The 18,267-nt window shown below is 42.9% G+C and overlaps 1 protein-coding gene across 1 annotated transcript; it reads left to right on the forward strand.

The window, feature by feature from the left end:
• Positions 1-398: 398 nt before the first annotated feature.
• LOC311632172 (mitochondrial import inner membrane translocase subunit Tim8 A-like) lies at positions 399-993 on the forward strand. The gene has a single exon (XM_084903319.1). It carries the CDS (start codon positions 505-507, stop codon positions 790-792), a length of 288 nt encoding a protein of 95 aa, XP_084759445.1. The 5' UTR covers positions 399-504; the 3' UTR covers positions 793-993.
• Positions 994-18,267: the final 17,274 nt, after the last annotated feature.

Consider the following 18,267-nt stretch of genomic DNA (forward strand, 5'->3'; position numbering starts at 1 on the left):
CACTCAGGAGGCTCCTGTTGGCGCAGGGCTATTTTCTGGAGAAGGGACAGCTATGCACTGCTTGTAACCAACATGCACATGACTGGTGGATGGGTGTGCCAAAGATAACAAGGACCTGAATAGAACACCAACAGCACCTATTACAATTCCCAATATCTTCCTATTTTATTTTAATTAGCCAGAGTTAGTTTCTGTTGCTTGTAATCAACATGCCCTAAGGCATTCTGAAAGGGTTTGGTAGCTATTACTGTACTACTACTATTGTTGTTGTTATTAAACACTGTCCCCAAATTAACTAAGAAGATAAACGGCTTCTAAAGAGTAAGTACATCATCTAATGCACTAACATGTTATTTGTAATTCCCAGAGGTTTCCTATCACTTTTCCCCCTGTCTGTGTAAGTATGCCCTTCTCTTTCATTCAACAATACCCTACAGGCAGAGACACGTGAAGGCCCAGGAGTTGTTTCGGAGTTCATCTCGGCGCGCACGTGGCCCCTCTGGGATGGATTTCTCTTTGAGTTCCTCCTCTGCGGGTTTGGGCTCAGTGGACCCGCAGCTGCAGCATTTCATGGAAGCAGAGAATCAGAAGCAGCGCTTCCAGCATCTGGTGCACCAGATGACGGAACTTTGTTGGGAGAAGTGCATGAACAAGCCTGGGCCAAAGTTGGACAGTCGGGCTGAGGCCTGTTTTGTGAACTGCGTTGAGCGCTTCATTGACACAAGCCAATTCATCTTGAATCGACTGGAACAGAAATCCAAGTCAGTCTTCTCAGAAAACCTTTCTGACTGATTTCAGCATTACCTTTTTGGAAAAGGAAGTGAGTTCAAGAACGGCTGAAGAAAAGGCTATGGGGAGATTGGCTCCCACCCTTGACCCTCTTGGAGCATCTGGCCATCTGAGAATGAACAAAGGTCAATATTTTTGTGTGTTTGGGGCTTGGAGGTCATATGTGTATTTGGCTGTGTGTGTGTTTTTTTATGTTAATCTTGTGCAAACAATTGACACATAAATGGAAAACTTTTCTAGATGCATATTACTGTAGATGGGAATATGTTTTTCTGAACGTCCCATTATCTGCTTTCTATAATTTGGATAGTGGAACTGCTTCTTGTAATTTAATAGTGGGACCACCTGGGTAAAATCTGTCATTTCTGTGGGTTCATTTCAGATGCCTAGGGACACTGATACACATCCTGGTGTCTTTGAGCAAGGGTGGCAATGGGGGAAGACTTACTTGGTACTTAATTAACGTTTTGACAATCAGTGCTGGGGAAAAAAAAAAAAAGGAATATTCACACAATACAGTTCAGCTTTCTAAATTATCTCCCTTCCTTATACTGTGGTTTACTTAAGTATCTATATAAAGTATGCTCTCGAGGTAGTACAGGTAACCTGAGCATCTAGAGGCCTTTAGTTATAAGGGAATCTAGCCACTGACCATAATTCTCATTACTAAAGTGCCACAAGGAAGAAGTTAACTTACTTTGTATATCAGGGTCAAAGAAATTCAAAGATGGCCCTAAATAAGTTGTAAAAATTTAGGCCTGTCAAAAACTAACAACAATTTCAGGTAGAGGTGCATGCGTAATATTAATCAGTATAGATTCCATTTACTACATTCTATTGATCATTGAAATAAAAACTTCAAGATTAAAAAAAAAACCACAAAAAAAAACCCTGTAGGCTCCCTGTTGAGCAAACTTGAAGATGTACAGTTGAATTACTGTGACTCAGCTTTTTCTTTTTTTTAAAATATATTTTATTGATTTTTTTACAGACAGGAAGAGAGAGGGATAGAGAGTTAGAAACATGGATGAGAGAGAGTCATCGATCAGCTGCCTCTTGCACACTCCCCACCGGGGATGTGCCCTCAACCAAAGTACATGCCCTTGACCGGAATCTAACCTGGGACCTTTCAGTCCACAGGCCGACGCTCTATCCACTGAGCCAAACCGGTTTCGGCTGTGACTCAGCCTTTAATGAAAGACTGGAAAAGGAAATGTGAACATAAATATACATTTTGTGATATACGTATCTCAAAAGATTGCAGCACATGCATGACCTAAGCGGGATACTGTACCTGCAGAGGTTCAGCGCACTTCTAGTCGGGGCTCAGTGAAGGCACCAGACAGTGACTAAAGGCTATCATACCTTAACAAATGGATGGAACTTAGATATTCAGAGAAGGGTCATTCATGGTGAAGAGAACACCATGAGCAAAGACATGGAGGCATGGAATTTTATGAGTGTGTTTGGGGAATATCAAGTAGCTTGGCTTGGCGAGTAGCCCTCTGAATACAGATGTGGCTCTCCTGAATGTGAGAGGCTTCTGCTCATCCCATTGCTGGTCTAGCTGAGAGATACCCATATCCACTTGCCATGATGGAGGACAAGAAAAGTTCTGTGCCAAAGCCAGGCAGACAAAGGCACAGGAGTGTAAGATCTTGGGACAGTGGGAGCGTGGAAGGTCTTTCTTGAGGGGATAATGAATTGGCCTGTGACGCAAGGGGAAAATCTGGGGTGGCTTTGAACAGGAGATGAAGTCCACAGCAAAGCTGAGAGCTGAGGAAGGAGCTGGTTTGTGAGACTAACCAGTATCACCTGCTGCCCTGATACACTCTCCCCTGGACATCTGTGGGAGAGCATATCCCCAGACCCTGAGGTCTGGGGAAGAGTGTAGTTATGGAACCGAATTTTCATCCATTAAGCTAATAAGAACTCTGTGGTACGGAGGCCCATCAGAACAGTTCCTCGTCTAATGCAGCCAGCTAGCTTGGCTTTACCTCTATGTCCAAGGGTGTGCCTGCAAACTATACCATCTGAGAACACGGGCAAACTACTTAGCGTCTGAATCTCAGTTCTCACTTAATTTACTACCTAGAATTTGTGAAGATGAAATGAGTTAATACATAGAAGGAGCTTAGCACAGCGCACATTGATGTACTTATGTGTCAATTCCAAATTCAAATGAGGCAGCTATGACCCAGATTGTCAAGAGCAGGCAGTCAGAAGGATGAGGCACACGTCCCAGGAATGGGGTGTCCTGACAGCCATCACCAGAGGCCAGCTCACCACCTGGCCCTGGAGAGCCGAGGTCCCTCCCCCATCAGAGACGTTTTAGCCACACCAAGGACCTCACACAGAAACTCCCATCTTGAATCCAGAAAGGAGATTCATATGCACACATGGAAGGAAAAAGCATGAGTGTCTGCCTTTTCTCAGCACCATCACATCCAGAGCAGCTGCTCCTCTTCAACCATGTGAGGACGTGGAGTAGCTTCCTGAAAGATTTTCTTGCAGAGAAAAATCTCTTTTTGGAGGAGAGCCGATAATAGATGTGGAAATATCTGAAATGGAAAGGCGTTGGGTATTCAAGGACCCAAGTTGCCAGACGACGTCCTTAAGGCTGTGGGGACCCGCAGAGAGGAGGCGAAGGTGTTGTCACAGAAGGTTTGTCTGTTTGTGCAGCCTCAGAGAGGCCCACACTGACATCACTAGTGAAAGGCAAGAGGAAACAAGAAGGAGGTGCCCATCATGCTAAGATGAGCGTAATATTGACTGCGGTTGACAAAACTGCTTGCGGCCTCAGAGCCTTGAATCATACGCATGCACAAACCTCACTTTCCTGGGGGCTGGGCGCTGACCTACTTGTATGGTCTATTCTTCTGAGATATTTTCCCACGCCTCAGCTAATATATTCCTTGCCAGAGCCCTCCAGGTAATGGGGCATGGGGCACCTTCTAAATAAAAGGCATCTTTGCTCTCTGCACATCTGCACTCTCTGGGATTAAAGGGAATTGGCATTGAAATTTTGCATCTCTCTCCTCTGGTCCCAGTCCATCTTCTCAAAGGATATTCATATAACTATGGAGGCCGTACCTCCATATGCAAAGTCCACTTTATGCCATTGGTCCTCGCATAATTATTAACAGTGTCCCCTCCCCTTACAAGTGTCCTGGTTTGGCCCACAAAGTGTCAGTTTGGTTTCCCTCACAAGCACACAAGGAGACAAGGGTTCATGTAATACGTAGTTTATTTGTGAACTGCTAGGAGAGTAGAGAAGTAAGCCAAGAAAAGGAACTCAGCTTCATTAGTGTACCCTTAAGCCAGCTATCACAATGGGCAGCGAGAGCTTGCTTAATCTAGGTGGGGTGGGGTGGGGGTGGGGAGAGGAACTCAGAAATGGTGCAAAATACATGCTTTAGAATTATCCCACCTCAAGGACACAGCAAGAGACCTGAGGAATTCATACACCAACTCATAAATCAAAGGACTGCTCCTGGGGGTTATTAATTCCCTGCTACTTCTGGCTTGCCTCATGGGCAGAATGGCCTTCTGTGGTTCTGGGGGAGAAAACCCAAGGGAGCAGGGGGAATCCCACAGAAACAGAGATGCGGATTCCACACTGAAAAGTCAGCAGGAGTCCGTTGGAAAGTTCAAGGCACATGAGTATACATCACCTTATAGCAGACATCACCTTACCTGGAACTTCTATCGTTTGGCTGGCATTCTGCCACATCCAAGTTCATTAACCAATGACTTCCTGCTCCTCAAATTAAATTCCATAGACTTTCTCATTAACCTTTTTACTGGCTTCTTTGTTTTTCTTCATTACTGCTCAACGTTTCCCTCTTTATTATTATTTTAAATATTTTTATTGATTTCAGAGAGGAAAGGGGAGAGAGAGAGAGAGAGAGAGAGAGAGAGAGAGAGAGAGAGAGAGAATTAGCAATGATGAGAGAGAATCATTGATTGGATGCCTTCTGAATGCCCCTCACTGGGGATTGAGCTTGCAACCTAGACATGTGCCTTTGACCAGAATCAAACCCGGGACCCTTCAGACCACAGGCCGATGCTTTATCTACTGAGTCAAACTAGTTAGGGCTCAACCTCCCCCTCTTTAATCAGCTTTCTTACCTGACTGTTGTGACCCTGAGTTCTCTTAATTCTTAATGCTCTTATTGTCCAAGACTCTTTTCACTCCTTTCCCTTGAGAATTTTCTACATCCATGACTTCAATTGTTATCTCTATGTAGATGGCTCCCAAATTCATAATATTCTCTTTAATTCATAAACTGAATCATCCATAGAAAACTCTTTCTCATTGGCTCTTTTTGACTCTGAGTGTAGTGTTTTTTTCACTGCAGTTGCATCAGCCATAATTCCTCTCTGGAGATCCACTTCCACATCCTGGCTGCCTGCTCACTGTCTCCATGGATATATCCTGTGGCAGTTTCAAATTCATCGTGCTCAGAACTGGTATCCCACTCTTCTTTTATGCTGATCCTCAGCTCTAGAAACACTGGTTTCTTCACTGTCGCCATGGAAGTCTTGTGCCTTCCCACTTCCCATGTGGGCTCATTTAGTAGCTTCTACCTAAGAGAGGGCAGCTCCCCCACTCTCCTCCTCCTATTCCCATAGCCAAGACCATGATTGCAAGTGCCATGAGCCCCACTTGACCATCTCTGGGAAAAGGAGAAAATGATGGACAGAATGTAACAATAACCCGCAGGACAGACAGGGTTCTGTGGGAGCTTCGGAGACTACTGGAGCCATGGTCCCAATGCCATCAGAACTCTCTTGCCCCATCTCTAATCTCAGCTGCCTTTCTCAGTCCAGTCTTTTCCATCTAACAGGACCTCTGGCCACCAGCTCCTCCTCACATCTCATGCAAGCAGAACTCTTTTCTTCTCAGTTCCAGTTTGTTTAAAAGGATTCTAATAGACAATAGGTTTTATACCCATTCCAATGGGCAAAATGCAGGATGCTATCATTGGCAGCCTCATCTAGAATCAAACTCAAATGATTGGACTATAAAAAGGAATAATTCCCCAAAGAACAAGGGGTATGTTTCCAGAAGAACAAGGGACTGTCCAGATAAGACAGTCTTAATTACAGAATTTTACTCCTTTCTAGAGTCCCAATTCACCCACCCAGTCTTTTCTGGTATTCTAGTCACATGTACTCTTTCCCTCTTCTGAACAGCCACCACACTTCTTGGACACGCTGCTGATTTGTCATTTTGCCCCATCCTGTCTTACCCTGTCTCTTCTGTTATTAAGAGAAATTCTTACTTTAACATTTCATTCATTTTTAAACTGTTCACCTATTCCAGTGGTCGGCAAACTCATTAGTCAACAGAGTAAAATATCTACAGTACAACGATTGAAATTTCTTTTGAGAGCCACATTTTTTTAACTTAAACTTCTTCTAATGCCACTTCTTCAAAATAGATTTTCCCAGGCCATGGTATTTTGTGGAAGAGCCACACTCAAGGGGCCAAAGAGCCACATGTGGCTCATGAGCCGCAATTTGCCGACCACAGACCTATTCAGATTACTTTCTCCCTAGCTGAGCTATTGTTGAATTGTAGGACTATGTCTTAGTTTATTTTCATTCCAGAGGATGCCCAAGCATGGGACTGTATACCCAGACTGGGCTCAAAAATGCTTTGTTTGATTTCGTGCCTACTGGGCTATCATCCATGTTGTACACAAATCAACCTGGGAGGTCTGGTGGAGAGAAAGTCCTGTGCTGAGAGTCAGGGGTTCTGGCTTCTGATTCTTGCATCAGCCATGAGATGTTGGCCAAATTGCAACACTCATTATTTTATGGATTTTCTATCTGTGAAATGATGACAGTAAAATATGCCCTAACTCTTAGAACTGTTGTGAGAACACACTGGGAGCAATAAAAAGAAGTGTCCTATAGATGCAAGTTATGGTTGTTCACAATGATATTCAAAGATAAAACTCAGCTGTTACTGATAACTGTTCTTTTCAGGTACAATTCTTTTTTTAAAATTTTGTTCAGCTTATGTTCATTTATTTATTTTTATATATTTTTATTGATTTCAGAGAGGATGGGAGAGGGAGAGAGAAACTGCAATGATGAGAGAGAATTATGGATCAGCTGCCTCCTGCACACCCGGTACTGGGGATCGAACCTGCAACCCAGGCATGTGCCCTTGTTCAGAATCGAACCTGGGACTCTTCAGTCTGTGGGCTGACACTCTATCCACTGAGCCAAACCAGCGAGGGCTCAGGTACAATTCTTGCTACCAAGTTTGCATCTACACAGTTATTTTCTCCGAGATTTTTCTACCTCATCTGCTAGAAACATGAACCAGTGATTAAGCCAACCATTTAATTACCTTGTACGAACTTTGTGAACTTCAAAGAAAATCTAACAGTAAATTTTGGCTTCCAAAGCTTTCTAATGGGAAAACTCTTTTCTTTGGTCCCTTTTGGCATAAAAATTCCAAATTGTCAAATAACAACTAATTCTAGGTAGGTTTTCTGTTTGCTTGCTTGCTTGTTTGTTTCTTGTTTTTAGTATTTTTGAAAAGTGTTTATATAATTATATTTGGTAATGAAGTATTGACATATGCTCTTTTAAAAAAAATATTAACAATTTCTTTCTTCTGCTGCTAAAGAGTCCAGATTCTAATTCTTTTCTCCTTTAAAAAAATTCCTTGTTGTTTAAAGTATTACATATGTCTCCTTTTCCCCCATTGACCTCTCCCTGGCTACACCTACCTCCCAGCACATGCCTTCACACCCCTAGTGTCTGTGTCCATTGGTTATGCTTATATGCATGCATACAAGTCCTTTGGTTGATCTCTTACACACACCTATTCCCTGCCTTCCCTCTGAAGTTTGACAGTCTATTCGATGCTTCTCTATCTCTGAATAATTATTTTCTCTTAATCAAGTTTAGATAATTAATTCAAATTTACTTACATAGTGTAAGGCACTGTGGGTCAATAGGGCCTGGTTCTTGTCCTCAAGGAGCATTAGTCAAATGGAGAAGACAGATGGTAAACAACTCTATAATTATCTACAATTATGTATCTCATGATTCTCTAGGACAGTGTATGAGACAGAGTGGGCTAGCTACAGTAACAAACAGCCTCAATTTTCATAATCTTAACCTAATAAAAGTTTATTTCTCACTCACATACAGTCCAACATGCATGTTTCTAGCTGAATGACTCTCTTCCAAGGAGTGACACTGGGATCCAGACTTACTCTATCCTGAGAAGTCATCATCTTAAATTTGTGGCCGCAAGTCTCCATAAAAGGGGGATGATTATGTGGCCAACGAGCACTGGTCACTTCAGTCAGGTAGTGACACATATGACCCTGCTCACATTTCTTTGTCCCACCTAGTCACATGCCCAAAAGATCCTGGGCAGTTGCTTCCCAGTCATAATTGTACTATACAAGAGGAATACATATCTTTGGTGGACAACTAGCTTCTCTGCCACAGTTAGGTACTATATTTACAAGGAACAAAATTGAAGGAACTTACCCAGGGTCACATTGTCAGTATGTAGAGAAATCAGATTTGAATCCAGGTTTATTTAATCTCTTGCATTATGCTACTTGAACTTTCTTGTCATGACTGTGTGACTGTCTCCAGGCCATGGTTGGGTTCTTTGCACATAGTCTGTCCATTTAACCCATTTTTGTTGGTTTGGGCCGGTCTGGAAAGCTGGTATTTCTGCTGCCCCACTTTCTGGCCTGTTTTCCCCGATGGCCCTTGGCTGTCACTGGAGGCCTTGCTAGTCTGCCAAAACTCTCTCCTTCCCCACATGCATTCATGGCACCGGGTAAAGTTTCCATCTTGGTGACACAGAAAATAAGATTAGAGCTTTCACAACTGCTGTTTGAAGAGGATAGCAGCCAATTTGCACATATAACTTCAGGCATCTTGGTTATAATACAGTTGCATTACTTTACAGTTCTATTTCCCACAGACTAGTAAATGGTTAGTGTTAAAGAACAGATGAGGCGAAGTTTGGATATAGGAGACCACTTTGGGTTTGAGTAGACAAATCAATTCATTTTGTGAGTATGAACATGGACAGCAAGTTTCAATCACAAGCAAAAGGACAAATGTATATAACAAACTGTCTACCTTTGAGGTTTAGAGGGACCAAAGCAGAGAGCTGTGCTCACATTCACTCTGTCTGATGCAGATGTATTTAAGAGCTGCCTGCTTCATCCATAAAACCCTGATTACACTGAGGTCCAGTTACCATGGCTGTAAAACAAATTATCCCCAAACTTAGAAGCTTAAATAACCATTTATTACACTCACAGATTCATGGGCCAGGAATTCGAACAGGGCAAAGCAGGGATGACTTACATTTGTTTCACAGTTTCTGGGGCCTTAGTTGGAAGATTCAGTGACTGAGGGTTAGGATCGTCTAAACGCTTGTTCACTCATAAGTCTGGTGGTTGATAATGGCTATCGCCTGGGGGGTCTCAGTTCCTCTTCACATGGGTCTCTCCATTATAGTCTCTCCATGTAGGTGAGTTTGGGCTTCCTCCCAGCACAGTGGCTGGGTTCCTAGGGGTAAGGTTGGAGGTGTATCTTGAGAGACAAACAGCTAAGCAAAATCTGTGTTGTTATATTTCAAGTCCTTGGAAGTCATGTAGCATTGCTTCTCTACCATATTTTATTCACAAAATAAACAGAATCCTTCCAAGTTCAAGGTAGTGGTTGGGAACTAGATGGGTAGTGGCAAGGTTCTGGAAGAATGAATGGGACTGGAAATATTGCTGTGGTCATTTTTGGAAAAGCTAAGCTGCCATAGCTTGCTTTTATTCTGGTCCTTAAATCTCACTTAATTAGTTATCATATATTTTGTTATGTGCCAGGTACCTTATATCCATTAAATCTAATTTTGAGCCCAACTCTGCAAAGCAAATAATGTTGCTTTTACTGACTAGGAAACTGAGACCTAGAGAACTTAACACAGAGCTAACTAATGGTACATTTGAGATGCAAAGCCAAGCCTGGCCGACTCCAGATCCCATACTCTTTCCCACTGTTCCTATATGATTCCCAGCGGGGGTGACTCATTTCTTTAATGAAAGGAAAGGTTGGCAGGGGAAGAGTTGAGTGGTGGAGACGAGGTAAAGGGAAGTTCAGATGCTTGGATTAATGGTAATTTCCATGAAGGTGTTTGTTCTAATAATTTCCACCTTCCAGAATCCACACATCCTCACAGCCCATCAAGTCAAGCTGATGTAATTTAACCCTCCCTCGTTTCCAAACAGCTGCAACACATTTACTTTGGCTCTCCAGAATGTATAAAATATTGTAGTATGTATAACCAGAAGATGGTATGATGTTGATGGGCAATGAAATCCACTCTCCTTTAGGTGGACTGAGGAGAAACCCTGGCAAGACTTTCCTAGGGTGATGGAAGAGTTTATCTTCCAAACCAAGATATTTTTGAGAGTGAAGAGGGGCGGGTGTACTAGAAATGTTCTATATCTTCATCTGGAAAATAGTTGCACGGGTGTGTGCATATGTAAAAATTAATTGTGCTGTTCTCTCAAGGTATGTACTGATGGTTGTAAAATTTTGATAATCATGCCAGAATCACAGGCATAAATGAGTTCTGTCTTGGGCCAATTAGGACATATGGTCTTTGTAGCTATTACCCATTCCCAAGCCAGACTCACCAGACTGGACAAGATAGTGTTTGAGTTCAGAAATGATTGACTTTCAAAGTCAAGATCCTGTCAAGTTGCATCTGTGGATCCTCTTTCATGATAAATGCACATTCTCATACAACTTACACTCACACACACTCACATTAGTACACACAACTTACATTCACACATAATTTACACACACACTCATATTTACACTCAATTTATACTCACACATTCACATTCACACTCATAGAACTCACACACACTCAGATCCACACGCCCAACTTACACCCATGTACTCACATTCACTCTTAGGCAACTTCTATGTGCACACACACATTCACAATTACATAAACCACACTATTTTACAAATGCACCACACAATTACATTTTTGCTCACACACACTCGTATATTCACATCCACACTCACACAACCACACTTTCACTTACATTTACACTCCCATGACTTACATGTACATACACATTTACACCCCCCCACACATTGAGATACACACACATACATAACACAGGCTTTAACTCAGTTCTCTGAAGAGAACTTAGCTGGAATTAGAATGGGACACATTAGAAGTCATTTCCTTTAGTTTCACTGCGTGGGCTCTTCAGGGATCTTATTGCTGCATTATTTCTCGTGTGCTTATTTGTGTCTTTCTTCAAAATATCCTCAGGGCCTTTGGTTGCAAAATAAAAATTTTGAAATTGTGGCACACATATGCATATTGCACATAAAATTGCAGGAACACAACAGAGATTCTTGCCAAAGCTGATGATATTAAAAAACAAACAAAATAAACTGATAATCAGTCCAAAACTACAATGTTCATAATTCGACTCTCTTTCTGTGTTTAGACTTCTTATGTTTTAAACAGGGTCTCTGAAGTGGTGGTTTTGATATTAGGAGCTGAGTATTTCATAAACTAAAAACTTTTCAAGCTTTAGCCTAACATGTTTAGATGCAGGTAGTTGGAGGCCTTCGGGTTACAGGTCTATATGGGACCTTTGTTGTCACTAATTGTGCTCACAGTGGCAGCTGCCCTGGTGGTATTTTGAATTAATTTCAGGGTTCCAGGTTGAGTTCTTGGGTCCCAACTGAGCTGGGCAGTGTGTGGGTCCTAGGGAGTTTGCATAGAAGTGGACAGGAAAGAGTTAAATAACAATACATAAAAATAAAATCCTCAAACAGCTATAGCTGGGGGGCGGGGAGGAGGGGCGGCTATAGGTGCATCAACTAAGCTTCTGCCAGAACTGATGATGACTCAGGAGAGGCCTCTGCAGGCTGTTTACCAGTATATCTCTTGCCACCAATAAACAGGGAAGGCTTCAAAATCTCCTTATACTCCTGTGAGGCAGATAGAGACTACCCATGGCAGAGAGGCCGACTGCCTGCCGAGCAGCTCTGGCAGCCCAAGGCCATCCCCAGCAAACCAAGGAGCAGGCATTTCCCAGCCCATGTGGGAAAGGAGGCCAACTCACTTAATGATCCAGTAGTACAGGCAGAATTAAAGCTATGAGTACAACTCATAAAGCTCTATATCTTTAAGTCAGAACCATAAGCAACTGAAGTTGGAGAGAGTGTCTATCCTGTGTAATCTCAGTGAGGAAGCCAAATATATGGGAGACTTTTATTCCAGAAAATGCCCTTCCTGGATCCTAAAAACTGGGGGTGTGGATGTCACCCAAAGAGGGATCTGTGAGGATTATAGAACCAACTGGTGAAAGAAGAACACAGATTGGACCAGGACACAAACATTCCTGCCCACTGTCTAAAGGGGAGTCCTTTGCTTCTCACTTAGCAGAGATTGGAAATTCATATCAGAATCACATGGTATAGAAATTGTTTCTGATTTGCATTTTTCTGTCCCTGATTCTTTTTTTCCCCTTCTTTCCTTATACTTACCTGAGGATATTTTTTCCATTGATTTTTAGAAAGAATGGAAGGGAGGGAGGGAAGAGGTGCAAGTGGGGGCGAAGGAAGAGATAGACATTGGTTGCCCTCTGCACATACCCCAACAGACACCAGGGATCCAACCTGCAACCAGGTATGTGGTCTTGACCAGGAATCAGTGCTCTAACCACTGAACGACCAACCATGGCCTGTCTCTCTTTTTATTATTTGAGATAGGATTAACATGTCTCCTTAGGCCCTTAAAAGAAACCCCTCAGGCCTCTTTCATTTGCCAGAAATATTAAAAAGTCAAGACTTTGTGTCTCACCACCTGCAAGGCGGCTCACCCTCACTGGGGCCATTTGCCTACTGGATTATCTCATTCTACCATTGCCTTTGGTGACAGACTGTCCCAAGAGGGTGGAGTTGGAACTATTTTTTGGAGTCTGTTTGCCTAATGAGCTGGTTAGCCTAAGACTGATTAGCTGGTTAGCTTAAGAAGGAACAACACTTGCCGAAACCGGTTTGGCTCAGTGGTAGAGCGTCGGTCTGCGGACTGAAGGGTCCCAGGTTTGATTCCGGTCAAGGGCATGAACATTGGTTGCGGGCACATCCCCAGTAGGGGGTGTGCAACAGGCAGCTGATCGATGTTTCTAACTCTCTATCCCTCTCTCTTCCTCTCTGTAAAAAATCTTGTAAAAAATCAATAAAATAAAATAAAAAAAGATAGATCTATGATTTTTATCCAGAAGGATCACAGTTGGGTGGGCGCACAGAGGAAACTAAGTATGTGAGAGTTTGTTCTATTATTTTATCCACAAAAGCAGCAATTTCCCTAGTCAAATGAAAGGTATTTTCCCCAGGGCAGGGGCATCCTTGGAGTGCATTCTCATAGCAAGGAGTGGCCCTGAAGACTTGCTCAACAGTAATTTGACAGCTTCTTTTACTGAAAAAGAGGGAGAAATATCCCAGGTGGGCCACCCCACTACCTATTTTTAGTTAACCACAATTTTTAGTTAACTCAGTTTTTAGTTACCACATTACATTACATATAGTTTCCATTCCATCTTATGGGATATCCCTCATGAGACCTGTACATGTCCTAATAAAGCCCCTAGTAAGTGAACCTCTTAAGTTATTAAAGATAGGAGGTCTGAACAGGATGGACCTAGTGGACAATTGGGCAGTAAGGAGTCTGGTGCCCTGAGTCAAAAGCAGTTTCCTCCCCCAACCTCCCTTCACACCCCCAGACTGAACCTGTATGCAGGCCACCTTTCCTGAATCTTTGGTTGTAACTCTCATTCACCATACAAGGCACTTCACATAAATTATCTCAGTGTGATTCTTAACAGTAATGGTGTAAGGAAGGCAGTATTATCCTCATTATAAAGACGAGTACACTGTGGCTCAGAGAGGAGGAATAACGTGTCTGAGATCACACAGCTAAGAAGTGGGCAAGGCACCTCACATACAAGGCACCTCAATGCCTCAGTCATTGCTGCAGTTCACTCCATCACAGAATGAAACACTCAACAAGGATGTTTGCAACCCAGCCAGGGTGCTTGGAGCAGTAATGGTTATTTTTTTCTCCCCCAAAGCCCAGCATACCAGCTGGGGCCCCTTATAAAAGACAGAATGACAAGGAGCAGCATTATTACTACATGTTTTCAATGTCTAGTTAAAGCCAACATTGAATTTCTGATAAGAAAAAAAAAAAAAAAGAGATACTTCTGTAACTGGAAATCAAGTCATTTAGGAATTTCTCCCAATGAAAAGCTAATCCTTTTGGTCAGGAAGGACCCTTCAGAATAATAATAAAAAGGAAAGGCCATTTGGAAGGAGTCTATGTTTTTCTATTAATCCCTATTTTAAAACAAATATTTAAAGAGCTTTCTATTTGGAACATGTTTGGCTCAAAGAACTTCCTTTCAGAACAAAGACACAGGTCTTCCTCGGGGAGCTGAGGAAAGGAGACATCTGCCAAGACCCATGGTCTGCAACAGGGTCAACTTGAAGCAAAGACTGATGGGTAAAGTGAGATAGACAATGGGTCAGTTTTAGAAAGCTGGGAAACTTGGGGCTGGTTTTCCCACTCCTATCTCAGCAGCCATTTGAGTTTGGGTCATACTCCAAGAGAGGGGAACAAGGAAGGCCATAGCACCTTTGGGGTAAAAGCAAATATTAGACAGCTCAACCCCAAGGGAAACCTGAAGAGTTGCCAAGTCCAAGACCCACATCACGCACAACCATTCCTGAAATCAGTACAGAAATGACATCAAGAAACCCTGATCACAAAGATATTAATCCCTTAAGGGTGTAGACCCCAAGTTCCTGAGAAACATGCGCTTTGCCAAGAAGCACAACAAGAAGGGCTTGAAGATGCAAGCAAACAACACCAAGGCTACGAGCACATGTGCTGAGGCTATTAAGGCCCTTGTAAAGCCCAAGGAGGTCAAACCCAGCATCCCAAAGTGTGGCAGCCACAGACTCAGTCCACTTGCCTACACTGCTCACCCAAGCTAGGGAAATGTGCTAGTGCCTGGATATCCTAGGATTTCAGGCTCTGTTGGCCAAAGCCCAAGGCCAAGGCTTAAACCAAGCCCCAGCTTTGGCTGCAGCTGCAATTCAGGCTCAAGCTCAGGCTTAGGCTCAGGTTCAGGCTCCCTAAAGTGCTCCAGCCCCCATGAAAGCTCCACACTAGAGGTCTCTATCTTCCAATGTGAGGGTGGAAGGTCTGGTATGACCCCTGGGCTGCTGTCTCCATGAAACTGGTGTCCTGTACTATTTGTAATAATAAACCTGAGGCAAGATCTGTTTTTTAAAAAAGTGGTGTGGGCCTGGGATGAGCCTGAAGGTCCTCAATGGCAGAGATGGGTGGGGCTGTTTCTTTAGTAACCACTCTGTTGTAGCAACATGTAGAACAGTCTCCAGGCCTTTCATTTTCCCTAGAGCTTTGGTAAGCCTTTCCCAATAGAAAGCTGCATTAATGACTTGTTTTACCAAAGATTTCACAGCAATGGACCCCTTGGGCTGGGAAGGAAAGGGCCAGTTTGACCTGACTTGGTGATAGATACCAGGAGTACCAGGATGAAGGTACCTACAAATAAGGGAGAGGAAGAGATAGAGTACATTTCTCCAAAAAGGGGAAGACTTGTATCCTTAAGTCATTTTACTATCACCTTTTCTTTTTTTATTTTATGTTTTAAAAAATATTTTTATTGATTTTGGAGAGGAAGGGAGAGGAGAGAGAAGAGAAGGAAGAGGAAAAGAAGGAAGAAGAAGAGGAGAAGGAAGAGGAGGAGAAGGAAAAGAAGGAAGAAGGAGAGGAGAAGGAGGAGGAGGAGGAGGAGAAGGAGAAAGAGAGAGAGAGAAACATCAGTGATGAGAGAGAATCATTGATCAGCTGCCTCCTGCACACCCCACACTGGGGATTGAGCCCGTAACCCAGGCATGGGGGACTGACTGGGTATCAAATTGTGACCTCCTGGTTCATAGGTCAACACTCAACCACTGAGTTGGCTGGGCTCACTTTTTCATATTTTACTATATTCAGAAAAGCACTCAACTCTGTTGAATCTCCACCCATACATTAGCTCTTGAATTATTCTTTCATGTATTTATTCAACAATTTTTGATGAAGTACTTCCTATGTGCTGGGAAATTGCTAGGTTCTAGGGATACTTTATAATAAAAGGAAACATTTATTGAGTGCATAATTATCTCCATTCTACAGATAAGGAAACTGAGAAACAGAGAGCTGTTTACAGTAGTGAATGTGGTATATATATTCCCTGCTGTTGAGGGGCTTATATTATAGTAGGGGAGATGGACATCAAGCAAATGATTACATAATTATTTAATGATAATTGTAATGGATGTAGAGGACATGGAAGTTTGTCCTCATTTGGGGAGAAGATATGAAAATAGACCACGGATATGGAAGAACAGAGACAGCATCAGGACTGGCAGGAGGCAGGAGAGGCCCTGAGGGCTTGACATTTAAGGGCACATTCACAGATGCCCTTGGTGCCTCTCTTGCTCCCTAGTCCTGGCCTTGCTAAGAGAGGTACGGTAAGATCATGGAGGTTCTTTTAGAAGATACTTGGGTGTAATGCCTTTGGGGTTGTCTTCAGAGTTAGAGAAAAGGAATAAGTGCAGTGGTGACAACCTTGAGAAGGCAAGAGGGAAATGTTGGCTCTAGTTGGGAGTAGAGGTACTTCATCTACTTTAGTGGGAGGGAAAGTAAAGGTTTGGCAACATTCGGGTAAATTGGGAGAATTGGTGATAGGAAGATGATAGAATTTCTGATTGTTCCTATTTTCTCAGTAAAATATCAGACCAGATACTCATGTGGGAATGAAGCAAGAGGAGGGCTGTGATGGTTTGAGGACATACTAGCAAAAGAAAGTCCCTAATGGTTGTATTCAAGAGTGGTGGAGCATACTTTGGGAGTGTGGTGGGCTGTCCAGGTAAGGCTCACTAAGTCTTGTAGTTTTCAGGAATTTAGTGTGCGACCTAAATGCAAAGTTGTACATTTTGCACCAGCAGGAATCTGCTATTTAGTAAAGGCATGGAATAAGTGGATGAGTTGGGGTTTAATCAGGTGATCACATGGGAGGGGAGAGGGGAAAAGAAGTGTGTGTGTGGGGAGGAGGGTTTGCCAGGCAGTGACTCTAATGATGGATTATAGAATGTAATTTTGGGAAAGTGGGGGGTAGTAACTTGGGATAGTTATTGGATAAGGAAACTGTGGCTTCTGGAATGAAAATCTCCATGCAGAAGCAGGAGTGGTGACTTGGAATGGCATGTCTGTGAATAGATAAATGACCAGGAAGGTTTCTGAAGTGGTGCTTTTATTGGTGGTGACAAGGTCAAGAGAATGACTCTGGGAGAGAGTAGCATTGAAGGAAAAGATAAATGGAGGTGAAGAAGTCAAAGAATAGCAATGCCAAGAGTTGGATGAGTCATCTGTATACGTGTTGAAAATGCCCAGAAGGGTTACACTACTGCACTTCTCTCTGTTTTCTCTTTCCTGTAAACACTTGAAGAGCTAGTGGTAGAAGTCCACTAGAAAGTCTCCAGGGTGGAGAGAGAGAGATAGGGAGCCAGGTGCTAGAAACTTCCATGATTAAGAGGAATTGTTAGAAGATAGGTCAGAGGAGGGTTGAGGTGGTCTAATTTGGAAGCCTGAACTTCAAAGGAGCTGGGGGTTTTGAAGGTAGAAGGTTAAAAAATGGCTTGGAAGTTGTCATGGGAAGCAAGGAGGATAATTGTGGAAGAACAAAGCAGCCTTCACTTGGTGGGGCTGAAGGAGAGGTGGTGTCTTCAGGGCAGACCCCGGTTCCGGAGTTAGGGCAATAAGTTAAAGGGAAGGCTCAGGGAAGATGGCAAGGCTATACAAGCTTTTGGTGATGGCAGAAGGTGAACTCCAGGGAGCCCAGTGGAAGGGTGGCATAGAAGATTAGGATGGGCCAGTGCATGCCCAGAGCAGAATAGAGAAGAATGGTAAATCTCTGCAGTTACAGGGCAAGGTCTGAGGTCTTCAAGCTCATTGTCTTCCTACTTCTTCACTCTTAATAATGATAAAACCAAGTACAATTAGTTCTTTAAAGAAAGTAACCAAACCCTGTGCCTAGGAAAAACTCCATAAAAGGGTGTTGGATGAATCAATGAATTTTATATAAGCTGTATACACAAATGCCATTACCTGTTGGAGATTCTTGTTTGTTGCTAGGAAGCATATAGACAACAGGCTGGATCTGAGCTGAAGACTCAGTGGACCCCATAAGATATTCATTTTCCAGAACGTTCTAAGAAGGGGTTAATTGTTGTTGCTGGAAAAACACACACAACTTAAACCAGCTGAAACAGCTACGTCATAAAATCAAGTGGCTGTTTTTGCCAGTT

Source organism: Pipistrellus hanaki, assembly GCF_964339955.1.
Source record: "Pipistrellus hanaki genome assembly, chromosome: 13".
NCBI lineage: Eukaryota > Metazoa > Chordata > Mammalia > Chiroptera > Vespertilionidae > Pipistrellus > Pipistrellus hanaki.

Bases quoted from the DNA above. Each gene is read 5' to 3' on its own strand.
- LOC311632172 (XM_084903319.1), top strand. From the start codon at position 505: ATGGATTTCTCTTTGAGTTCCTCCTCTGCGGGTTTGGGCTCAGTGGAC.